At 32.1% G+C, this 13,779-nt stretch overlaps 1 protein-coding gene across 1 annotated transcript; it reads left to right on the top strand.

Annotated features, from left to right (window-relative positions):
- The first annotated feature begins 11,248 nt into the window (after positions 1–11,248).
- On the top strand, positions 11,249–13,301 carry LOC127735711 (uncharacterized). The gene is made up of 2 exons (XM_052245983.1): positions 11,249–11,315; positions 12,448–13,301. The coding sequence occupies exon 2, from the start codon at positions 12,502–12,504 to the stop codon at positions 13,297–13,299; it is 798 nt and encodes a 265-aa protein (XP_052101943.1). The 5' UTR covers positions 11,249–11,315; positions 12,448–12,501; the 3' UTR covers positions 13,300–13,301.
- The last annotated feature ends 478 nt before the right edge of the window (positions 13,302–13,779 follow it).

A 13,779-nucleotide genomic window follows, 5' to 3' on the forward strand; every position in this document is an offset into this window, starting at 1 on the left:
TGGCAATAGTTCATGTTAAAATTAATACTATCGACTTTATGTAGTATAGGAATATGGCAATAGTTCATGTTAAAATACTATCGACTTTATGTAGTATATGAATATGGCAATAGTTCATGTTAAAATACTATCGACTTTATGTAGTATAGGAATATGGCAATAGTTCATGTTAAAATACTATCGACTTTATGTAGTGTAGGAATATGGCAATAGTTCAGGTTAAAATACTATCGACTTTATGTAGTATAGGAATATGGCAATAGTTATGTTAAAATACTATCGACTTTATGTAGTATAGGAATATGGCAATAGTTATGTTAAAATACTATCGACTTTATGTAGTATAGGAATATGGCAATAGTTCATGTTAAAATACTATCGACTTTATGTAGTATAGGAATATGGCAATAGTTCATGTTAAAATACTATCGACTTTATGTAGTATAGGAATATGGCAATAGTTATGTTTAAATACTATCGACTTTATGTAGTATAGGAATATGGCAATAGTTATGTTAAAATACTATCGACTTTATGTAGTATAGGAATATGGCAATAGTTCATGTTAAAATACTATCGACTTTATGTAGTATAGGAATATGGCAATAGTTCATGTTAAAATACTATCGACTTTATGTAGTATAGGAATATGGCAATAGTTCATGTTAAAATACTATCGACTTTATGTAGTATAGGAATATGGCAATAGTTATGTTTAAATACTATCGACTCTATGTAGTATAGGAATATGGCAATAGTTATGTTAAAATACTATCGACTTTATGTAGTATAGGAATATGGCAATAGTTCATGTTAAAATACTATCGACTTTATGTAGTATAGGAATATGGCAATAGTTCATGTTAAAATACTATCGACTTTGTGTAGTATAGGAATATGGCAATAGTTATGTTAAAATACTATCGACTGTAACTGTTTACCTTAAAAAAAACTCTGTAATGTAAAAGGTTTAGTTTAATGAGCCGTTTTTGCAACAAAAACACAAATATATGAATGTAAAACTGTTTACAGTGTATTATTCTTTTTGACGGTGAAGAGTAAATCAGATGAAATAAAAAAAAATCATATTAACGTTTGGTACATAATAGCACAAGATACCAAATTAGATTTGTTGTACCATATGTGTGATTTATTGGTAAGTATAAATATTGAGCTGGAAGATTTTTTACGAGAAGAAAGGGAAATGATTGAAAACACAATAAAGCATGTTTACATATGTTATCTATTGTTGAAAGAGAATAAAGGACTTTTTAGTACCTTATGTCATGCATTAAGTCGTCTGCCTTTTAGACGTCGCCGGTGTACCAGTTTCCCTGAGTTCTATAAAAGCAATTATAGATAAAAGGAATAAAGGGACCATCATTTGATTTTCTTGGGTGGGGTGGGGAGGAGGATTTGAAAATGAACAGCCTGGCCTAGCATGTAATGAAAATAAATAACCTTGCACATGACAGGTTAGAAATGAATATTCTGCAACACAAAACAGGAAACAAGTGTGTACAGAAAAACAAGCATGCGTAGACAAGTAGCAACAGATGAAAATGAATATTCAATCCGAATAAAAAACAATCCAGCCTCCCACCCCAAAAGAACAAGAGTTAATAAAAAAATATACATTAAAAGCACAGATACATCAATGATCTTAAGACAGAAATGTAAAAAAAACATGATAAAACAAAGTCTCACCTTGAAGTAAAGTCTTAGACTTTCTGTAAGAATCAGAAGTTGTACTGTAAAACAAAGGTGACTTACAATGTATATAAATCATCTTAGACTATCAACCAACCAGTGAATAAATGAAACTGATATATATATTTAGGGTATAAACCTATAAATGAAATTTATCAGCTGACCTCAGTTATATATCCAGGATTGTTTACAAAAAGATAGTAAACTATATCAAGAATCAAATAAAACCTAAATACCGAATGAGTATTTTTCATGTGTCCTGGATATTTTCTGTCGTTAATACCAATATCTCAAAGAAAATTGTGTGTCTTTTTTTTATCCTAATATTAAGATAAAAGTCAAGCAATTTTTTTTAGAAAATGTAAATTATAGCTTTGATTTCCTCCAAAATCCATTCAGTTTAAATTGCCGACTAAAATATTGGTACCGCCAACAAGACAGGAAAAAATGATACTATTTTGGCAATCTATGCAGTTTTGCACTAATTTTAAGAAGTTAAAAAAGAGAATTGATTCAGAGAAGAACTATGTAGTTTGAAATAAACCTTACGGATTAGTCTACCATGCTTAATGTTTTAAAATAAGGGATTGACCATGTGGTATAATCGAACATGTGCTCGTATGATTCTTTTTTCGGCATATATATATATGAACACGACGGGTGCCACATGTGGATCTGGATCTGCTTACCCTTCCAGAGCACCTGAGATCACCCACGGTTTTTTGTGGGGTTCGTGTTGCACAGCTTTTAATTTAATATGTTGTGTTTTGTATACTATTGTTTGTCTTTTGGTCTCAAGTTTTTCTTTTTTTGTCCCCCGCGTAGCGCATTGCAGGGACATGGAAATACCGGGCGTCCGTCCGTGGGTCCGTCCGTCCGTCCGTCCCGTCTTGTTAGCGCTCTCACGGGTACAGTTATTGCCATATTTTTATAAAACTTATACTATAATTTAATATTAGCAATATCTCGGACAAATTCTATCATGGTGGCCGATCGACTTTTTCTAAAAGAGTTATGCCCCTTGGAAATATTAAATTTATGGTAAATGGCCTCGTTAGCATTCTCAAGGGTACAATTCTTGCCAGATTTTTATAAAACTTATACTATAGGTTAATATCAGCAATATCTCGGACAAGTTCTATCATGGTGGCCGATCGACTTTTTTTTTAAAGAGTTATGCCCCTTGGAAATATAAACTATGTGCAACGCGGGGGACATTGGAACTCTCTTCTTTTATTGTCATGGCGTTGTCAGTTTATTTTCGACTAATGAGTTTGAATGTCCCTTTGATATCTTTCGCCTTTCTTTTACTACATTTTTTTCTTTTTTTATTCAGATATTAACAACTTGTGTGTCCGGATATAGAATTTGTTGCAAGGCAAGGTCAGATATATTCAAAACACCACAAATCATTTGAGGTTGTTAATATAAATGAGAAGATACGGTATGAGTGCCAAAGAGACAACTCTCCATCCAAGTCACAATGTATTAAAAGTTAACAATTGTTAGCATATGTTATCAGTTAGAAACGGAACATCCTACAATTTCCATGGTCTTCCCTCTAGAAAAATTGAAAGAAGTGCTTTCTGTATTGACTTTCATCAGGAACGCTCATACCCAAAAAATTGAAAGCCATATGAAGGATGCATAATAACTACTTACACACCTGAAGAGCTTTATAATCAAAAGGGGTGAAACTTTGTTTGAGGAGGTTGGAGAATTAAATTGCAAAAGTATGTTATAAGTCATGTCAGTTACGAAGCACCGACTACTGAGCTAATGAAACTCTCGGCAAAACTATCGGTTTTTTTCTCATCAAGCTAAACACGCTGGTATTTGAAAAAAAAATTGTATCTCCATTGTTTTTATATTGTTAATTTTTTATCAATGTATATAATAATTAGGTATTTTTGTTTATTATTGTTACTGTTTTAAGGATACTTTTATTGTATGAAACTGCCAAATTCATAAGGTTCATATAACACAGGAAGTTTAATTCAAAAAAGGAGAGGACTCGATCTTTATTTTTTTAATTATATTTCCTTTTCAACCAGGATATAGCAATCTGTCGGTTTATTTAGAAACTAACGAGAACTTTGACCAAAAAAAGTCATAATTATTATTGTTTCGTGAGTAAATATTATAGATGTACCCTTTATTATCTTTTAGTCACACATACTGTAAATGACGTAGACATATTATTTAATTTAGCAATTTCCTCTCAGTTTTATTATATTTTGCTTTCCCTAATTATTTCCTCTTTTTTTAATTTTTATTGTTCATTAAGAATGCGAAACAAGTTACATGTATGATTAATACATTTAGTTGTAAAAATTACTTTTTTAACTTTTTTTTATGATCAGTGGAAATATTTATACACATTTTATATTGCCGAAAGTTGTAGCAGTAAGAGCTCACACAAAATAAATTAAAACCGATTGAAACTATTGGAAGCGTTTTAAAGACACTGGCGTTCGAATTACTAAGAATTTACTACTATTTACTACTATTGTGAAGTTTAATTTTCGAATAAAGTGAAATTTCATTCAATTGTAAATTGTAAATTGTTTCTTCAATTTTTTATTTTACCGAAATGTAACTGGTTTTTTTTTTTTATATCAAATGCATAACTTTATGAATTCCACATAACAAAACTTTTAAATGCTTAAGAATGCATTGAATTTCACCAGTAGTAAATAATTACAAGATTAAAAATTAGAAATATTATGAGTATAATCATAAAGAAAAGAAATGATATTTATCCAATAATGGTACATTCAAACTTTATAAAACAAAAACAACAAAAAAACAACACACAAAAAATATAACAACGTTTTATATAATGATAATATTTGTAGATAGTGAAAACTAATAAACGATAATCGGTAACCATCATTATATATTTTTGAGTGAGTTTAAAGCGAAGTGACACGGTTTCATACTTAACAGAGTTTAAAGGCAAATCTCGTGCATCTTTCATAAAAATACGGAATACATAAATTATTTCATTACGGATCACATGCGCTTGGGTAATGGACCACCTTTTTTCTAAATTTTGTTTTTGTTTTATAACTTTTTTTTAAGTAAACAGTCTTTAATATTTTAAACTATGTTCATTTTTTTAATGTGATCTATTTATAATATGTGACGCCCCTCTATTCATATTTTCCACGAGGAAAATGTGAATAAGAACAAATTAGATAAGTGAATATAAGTTAAAATATTAATGAATATTTACTTAGTAAAAATTAAAATACACCCCCAAAAAAAATTAAAAAAGGGGGGTTCATTTCCTAAGTGCCTGTGTTACGGACGTGATAATCTATACTTGCGTATAATATCAATGTCACCCAAATAGTTCAGTGGATTATTATAGTCCCTAAGTGGTATATTGCTACAAAAATTATTAATAATGCTCACTATAAATAAACATATATAGGTGACGGTCGTATTTAATTACAAATTAACCATCGTAAAATATATCCTAAAGTTAGGACCATCCTAAGACCATCTTAAGACACCTAAATAGGTGTCCTAGAGTTAGGACGATTCCAAGTCTTTACCTAAGTTACGACATGTATGATAAACCCACTTAGGACTTAGATACGTCCTAAGATGACCTTAGGACATGTCCTAGTCATAAGAGCTTCGATTAACAGGCCCCAGATCAGTATGAACCACAAACAGTGAACCCGAAAATGTGTGTGTCACGTCTATATTGAGTATTGAATTTTTAATAAATACATGATAGGGAGTTTATGGTTTTATTGACCCATAGATGTCCTTGTCGTTACTCTTTCTGAGAGTCGTACAAGTTACTATTTGTGGTGTATGACATGACTGTATGAAATGTATTAATACATTCACACCACTACTTGTATTCTATTTTAACTGATATGACGGTCAAACAAGTCGAAAGTTTCTTGCCTCCACTTTCATTCAAAAGTGTGTGTACCTAGTAAGCCACTCTCTCTCACACAAACTGGTCAAAATATATAGATATTGATTTTTTTAAAGATAATTATACGTTTAACTTGAGTACATTTGAAACTATTCTTATCTGTTGCAAAATTAAACTTTACTTCAAAGGTACAAATGTTTATAAATAGTAGTTGACCTGTGGTCATTGTTCTCATAAAGGTGAAAAGTTTTGGTCTTACTAAACGCTGAAAATCCAATGGAGTATTTAAATCATAGATTTAACACAAATCTGTCCGTTATTTATAATCATGATCATAATCAAATAGATATTTTTCAAATCATTTTGTTTAAGAATTTTAAATTCGATTTCGTTCTTAACAAATCCAGGACTACCCAATACTAGATTATAAATCTGAGTGCACCACTTTGATTCTGGTACCAATAGAAATGTATAACGACATTCCGACTTCAATGTTATTGTTTCTGGTTTCCATTATTAGGCACGCTTAGTTTAAAAATCTAAAGCATAAAATATTTTTGGTCTTACTAAACGCAAAAATCCTATAGAATATCTAAATATAGATTTAAACCCTTATACAGTAATCTGTTCGTAATTTATAATTATGCCCCTTATCAAATAAATACTTTTGAAACATTTTTTTATGATTAAGAATTTTGAATTCCGATTTCGTGCTTTGTAAATTCAGGACTTTAAAAATAATAATGGTAAACCAATACACTACTATGATCCTGGTACCAATAGAAGCAGTTGTATCGACCAAGTGATGGTGAAAAAAGTGCTACCGAGACCGACAGTTTGGAAGGCAAGATGTATATTTATAACGTTCGGGACAACTAAAAACAAAAATGCATACCATCATGTTTGCTTTTAACACAAAATAAAACTATTTTGTAAAAATTTATCAATTGAAAAATGCGAATTACGAAGACGTATCTACAGGTCAGATGATATATCTTGTTAAAGAGAGGCGAAAGATATCAAAGGGACATTCAAACTCATAAGTCGAAAATAATCGACAACGCCATGGCTAAAAAAGAAAAAAACAAACAGACAAACAGACAGACAAACAACAGTACACAAAACAGAACATAGAAAATTAAAGACTGAACAACAAGAACCCCACCAAAAACTAGGGGTGATCTCAGGTGCTTCGGAAGGGTAAGCAGATCCTGCTCCACATGTGGCACCTCTCGTGTTGCGGCATTATATCTTATACATATTTTGTTTTGACTTAAAAAACTTTAAAAAAAAAAAAAAAAAAAGGGTTTACTATTATTCTAAAGCGGTGAATGCGGAATTGTTTATTCTTCGTTTAATCTTAAATCAGAAATCTAATTGTGTAAATAAACAAAATTAAAAAAAAAAAAACAGAAAAAAGATAATTCATTTTAAGGTTTATTATTTGTACGAGGTACGGATCGATTTCATGGCAAGGAATTATGTGATATCTTATTCTGTTGATATTGAAACTGGCTTATTTTTGATTCATAGTTTTCCAAAACTCAAAAAATAGATATGTGTTTATATAGGGGTAAGCGGATTGTATGGAATCAAATTTTATTCCGAGATTACGATATAGTTTTAAATATCATTCATATGCTCTTTATGTACAGTATGAAAATGATAAACACAATGACTAATAATTACATTGCATCATTGTATGTTTCATAAGAATTCGTACTTTTGATTGGCTGAGAGCAATCGCAAGGTATTCCTAAAATCAAATTGTATTTCTCAATAAAATTCAATATTCATGACTGCACGTGCTTCCCATGACAACGATATATCAATGCATAGGAAAACAAATGAAACGTTTAATATCACTCGTTATTTCATAGTTGAACCATATTACTGTAATGTAATTATACGAATTGCATTCTTCTTTTTGTAATTTTATAGGGTTGTAAAATCGTTGATCGTGTACACATTGTTAGTATTAAGCGCACCTTAATAAAATTACAAATAGAAACATTTGATTCTTAAATAAATGTTATGTCCGTTGTCCTGATGATTCTAAGTCTAACATGGTAATCAATACTTCAATCCTTTAAACTTTTCTATCAAGGATTCATAGCTGATGACAACATGGCTTTCCATGTAGTCATCGAGGCTGTTCCCGAATGTGTACGTATATGCCATCATACATAACATAACATTGTAGGAAAATGGATTAATATAAGAGCACTGCTCTTGTTTCCTGTTTCCACTTGTGTAAACTTCGTATTTATTTATTCTTGTAGTTATATACGACGAATTCATTCATAAAATATATGTGTAAACTAGTATAATTACATTACATGTATTTCTCATTAGAATCGGTTATTTTGATTGGCTGAAAACACTCGCGAGGCACTCTCATTTTATTTCCGTATAGAATACAACAGCTATGACTGCATGTGCTACCCGTGACATTGTTAGAACAATGCATAGAAAAACAAACGAAAAGCTTGATATAACTCTGTATTTCATGGTTGTAGCATAAAAATGTAATTATAAGAATTGAATTTTTTTTATATAATTCTATAGGATTGTTAAAGCGTTGATTTTTTATATGAAGCGCGAAATTCTTAAATATTCTCAGCCTATTTTATTTAAGGTGGTTTGCACATGTGCTCTTCTCTTATTAGAGCTTTCTTACATTTTAACGAAAGATCAGTGACGAACGAACGTAAAGGGGGCACGTATTGCATTCCCAAGATAACACTGCAAATAAAGTAGTGTTTCCCCTATCACACAAAAAGGGCATGGTAACTTAATTGAAAAAGGGCATCTAGAGCGCGCAAAAATTTATAAAAAGGGCACCTAGAGTGTATGGAAAATTAACAAAAGGGCACATACAGTAATCTGCAGAAAACAAAAAAATTACAGGTAACCAGTTCAATAATCACTTTATGGAACATTAGTTGTATTTTAACCTTATATTAACCTTATTTAGAAATTATAGTATGTGTCTTGATGTTGGTTGAAAGTTATTTAGTCTCATTAAAATTGTTTCAAAAAAAAGTTTTTTTTTAAGTGCACACGAAAGTGCTCCTAAGTAAGGAGTTTTAAAAATATAACAGGTGGAACAGGAGATGATATATTGATGCAATAATACATTGCATACATTGCAGAAGGTATTAACAGTTACTTTTTTTCTCCATAATAGTTAAAAATAAAAGCATTTGTTAAGTGCTCCTACAAAGGAGGATTATAAATTAAATACAAGAAGTAAAACAGGAAGTGATCTTGTTTATGTTCAAAATACGAATTTCTTTAAATTTCATATTCAAGGTTATGAAACAAAACCTTTGTTTACCAATTTAGTCAAAACTATGTATACCTTTAAAATTGTTTCACAATTCATTTAAATTTTATGTCTACTTAAGTCTTAAATAAAAGTTTTTCAGGTGTACATGCTGTACATAAACAAATGGATAACATGCGGACATTTTCATTCTGTATTAAATATCTAGTGTTTGTTTAATTATCTAAAGTCCCCTAATTAGCAGTAAACAATCATTTACAGAGGTGATAAAATTGCCAAAGGCAAGGTATTCAACTTGAGTGTTACACCATCAGGTTACAATTTTAACGGAAATGGCCGATAGGCATGAAATTTTGAAATTTTATTTTTGAAAAGGGTTCTATTTAGGGCATTTTTGAGACAATGGCGTCATCCAAAGAAGTGAAAAAAGGGCATGGCGTCATTTATTAAAACAAAAAAAGGGCATGGCGACATTTAAAAATGGCATGGCGTCTATCCATGCTAAACAGGCTTGGGGGAAACACTAATAAAACACGCAATTAATATCTAAAAAAAATGCAAATAGTTTAAAAAATACACTTACGTCCAATACGTTGCTAATATAAATCACAATAACGGGAATTGTTTAAGCATGCATTTATAAAAATGTTTAAACCATTAACATTTTAATGAAATTATTGAAGAATAATACTCTAATTTCAACGACAAAATTCACAATTGTTTTTATTTTTTAATGACTATGCCATCATCAAATTGCCAAGGTGAATCGTCAAGATTTGCCGGACAAAAATGCTACAATTTATGGGAAAATTTATGAAATAAAAATCTGGGAGAAGAAATAAAAAAGGTTTTGTGATGAATCTTTTTCTCTTTATGTGAACAAAAAATAATGCGATACAAAAAAAAAGAAAAAGAAAAAAAAAGCAATCAACAAGTTATACGTAGTATATATTTTAGCTGTTAATAATACACCAAGGCGGATATTCAGACTACGAGACAAGGAATGTGTCTGCATTGAGCTTTAATTTTAGAACAACTAGTTAAAGTTCTTGTTTTGTTCCTTTACACACACATTTTTTAACGTCTGAATGATTATCAAGAAAATACATGAGCAATTTTGCACTATAGAGATTCTGAATTTGATACTGATGATTTAACAGTAAACATGAGTGGAAGAAAAGATAAAGCTCAGCGTAGAGACCTGTTTCTAAGCCGGATACATGAACTCTCCACAAGGCGACAAGGGATATTAGCGAGGGTAGGCGTGATATTACCCAAAGGGTGGGGGGGGGGGGGGGGGGGGTTGAGACATTCTTTTATTTATGGGGGTATTTTTCTTCTTCGGATGAGCCTACCCAGCAAATTTTGTTAATTTATCTCCTCCTTTATCCTAGCGGCATTATATTTTTACCTCGTACGTCCCAAAATTCACCAGAAAATTTAAGTTTGGCATGTTTCGTTGCATATGTTATCGTCCTTGATAGGCAAACATTGAAGCGAAACGCCATCTTAATCCCATGACAGCCTTGATTAAGAAACATTCAAAAGTCAAAATAAAGGATCTCTCAAACGGGTCTTACGTATGATTCGTCAGGCGTACGTACCTTTCGTCAATTTGTAAGAAAGCTCTAATAAAACCTATCCACACCTTTCTAGACTCGAAGCTTTACATCTGGCATATTGTGCAATCATTTGACTACATAATTGTTGTATATTGGCCTATGTATGTCTTTTGGCTTCGATGTGTTCATTTGGTTGCTGTCTCATTGACTAATATCCACAACATCACAAGACACAAATTAACAAAATAAACATTTAAATAAAAAGAATAATGGAGTCTCAGAGTATTTATTAAAAGATAGTCTGTTTGATCAATCCTATATCTGAATTTATCAAAGAATTGAAAATGTTATCTTATAAATTATCTGTACAAATAACTTAAATGATACAACAGATTTTTATATCACCAACGACTTAAAAATTTTGGTTAAAAATATGATTTATACACTGATTAAAAGATTAGTGCTACAACAGATTTTATAATTCCTGTTGTTGCATGACAGAGTTGTGCATGAAAACAAATCATCAACGGTACAACTTTTACTGCACCTGATAAACATTTCGACAATTATTGATGTCTCTTCAGTGATACACGAGGCCAAAATATTTGAAAATTCTAACCTCATACATACATTGAAGAGCTGGGTAAAATTTAAAGGACCAACATAAATAAAAAAATCCGGACGATCATAGCTATGCATGAAAGTTCAAAATCATTCAGTGTGAAATATAACATCACACAAACATTTTCCGAAAATCAACTTTCGGAAAATACTCAAGTAGTGAACTTATCATCACGTTTATATTTATTTTAAAGGATATGTACATTTAAAAGAAAGTTACAACTCTGTGTAAGTATGTATTCATTCACTTAGTTATTGTGTTGTAAAAAAAGACCAAGATTCCAGCAATGGCACACTAAAAAATAATCGAACAAAAATGGGACAATACAATGATCAAAAAAGAAAACGACGAAAAGACCACAGGAGTCTGAAATCTTAGCAATAACGGTATATAAATATGTCAAACTCGACTATCACAGTAAGCTCTACTGTGATAGTCGAGTTTGACATATGTATACACCGTTATTGCTACGATTTCAAACTCATGGGAAAAAACAAACAACAGTCTATAAACCATTTCACAGAGGAAAAAACACTGAGCAACACGAATCCCACTAAAACAGGGGTTATCTCAGGTTCTCTGGTACGGTAATCATTCGGTGGTATTTGTAGCATTCGGAGATTTCATATTCGAGGAAAAGATGACGGTAATTTGGCTACGACAATTGGACCCTACCTGTGTTCATTTGTGACACAGATATTCCATAATAGATATAAGAAGATGTGGTATGAGTGCCAATGAGACAACTCTCCATCCAAGTCACAATCTGCAAAAGTAAACCATTATAGGTCAAAGTACGGCCTTCAACACGGAGCATTGGCTCACACCGGACAGCAAGCTATAAAGGGCCCCAAAAATGACTAGTGTAAAACCATTCAAACAGGAAAACCAACGGTCTAATCTATATAAAAAACGAGAAACACTTATGAACCACATCAACAAACGACAACCACTGAACATCAGGTTCCTGGCTGATCTGACTTAGGAGAGGTGCAAACAAATGCAGCGAGTTTAAACGTTTTAATAGGCGCCAACCTGCTCCCTACCTGAAACAATAGCGTAACATCACAACATAGAAAGACACTATAAAATATCAATTGAAATGGCTTAACTCAATCAAAAGACATATATTTAATAATAGTACGGAAGCACATGTATATGTTTTGGTAAAACACGTGTGTTTGTTTACATCAACACATGCTTTTAGAATACCTGTAATGTTTACAATGTATTCCATTGGATGAAATTCGTCGCATTGCGAATTTAAAACAGGTATTCTATGTATCGTATGATTTTGGCTCGTGTTTCTCGTGCTTGCTGTTTGATATAAATTAAATGTAATTTATAATGTTATTATTCGAAGTTCTGCCTTACGCTGAGTAGCATACGCCGTACTACTGCCTTGCCTGTATTAACCATGACAGACCACCGTTCCGAAGACGAAGACGAATTACTACTACACGAGTCTACAACTCCTGTCGTTCTTAACAGAGAAGCTGCATTTCCTAGTTTGCCTATACCAGCACCGTCGACAGCAACCCAGCAAACAGCGCCACAGCAACAAATAAGTGACAGCACTTTTCAACTGTTTACGCCGTACTTCGATTCTAAAATATCTGCATTGAAGAACGAGTTAGTGTCGGGCAACGACTCCTTAGCCACTAAGTTGAAAAAGGAAGCGTCCGTGAAACTAAAGAGTGAAGGTAATCAAATCCAATTTTCTTTCAATTCCGAAGTCCTTGCTGACCTACATAAGCTGCAAAAACGTTTTTCGAAGGAAGATTTTGTTTCTATAAATTTAATTTCTGGACTTATCTTAAAGTTGAACAAAAGAAATAAGCTCATCAGAATAGCCGATAAATCTCCTGCTGGTTGGACCACAGTTCGCGAGTACGAGAGTGACGAAATAGCATCAGATTCAGATGACGAGAAAAGACTCCGACAAGCTGAAAGCAGAGCTCTCAAAACCATCAAGGAGAAGAAAAGTCGTACTAAACCTTACGCTAAGCCTTCAGCTACTGTTTCCAGACCTCCTACTAATACTGCAGATATGCCTCTTCAACAGTACAACCAGCCGCCCTTTCGGAGGAACAGTCGCCGAGAGGCGACTTCCTATGACATGTGTTATGAATGCCACCAATTTGGACACTGGAGGACAAACTGTCCCAACAGAAACAGCAAGCAATTTACACCAAGGAACAACCCAGCAAAATAAGATAAAAGATAAGTTTCTTAATTTAGTAGATGAATATTTGTTGCATGGGCACATGAATATACTTTTCGAACATGTTAAGTATTTTGATAAAGTTGATTTTTCCAAATTCGCCAAAGGCGTCAAAAGTAGTTTATATAAAAATGTAGCTTTTTGGGAGCACATTGGAGCAAGCAAATTTATAATTAATACTATAAAATCAGGTTATATGATTCCTTTTGTGAGTTTACCACCTCCTATGAAATTCCGCAATAATAAATCTGCAGTTGATAATACTGATTTTGTAAACGAAGCTGTTCTCGAACTTTCGAAAAACGGATGCGTACACGAAGTACCATTCCAGCCTTTTGTAGTAAATCCATTAAGTGTTGCCATTCAAAAGTCCGGGAAAAAGAGATTGATATTAGATCTATCTGAATTGAATTTATACGTTTTGAAAAATAAAATAAAATTCGAAGATTGGAAAGTTGCTCAACAATTTTT

This window comes from Mytilus californianus, unplaced genomic scaffold, assembly GCF_021869535.1.
Source record: "Mytilus californianus isolate M0D057914Y unplaced genomic scaffold, xbMytCali1.0.p SCAF_3, whole genome shotgun sequence".
NCBI lineage: Eukaryota > Metazoa > Mollusca > Bivalvia > Mytilida > Mytilidae > Mytilus > Mytilus californianus.

Coding starts and splice junctions, on each gene's coding strand:
- LOC127735711 (XM_052245983.1), top strand. CDS start 12,502: ATGACAGACCACCGTTCCGAAGACGAAGACGAATTACTACTACACGAG.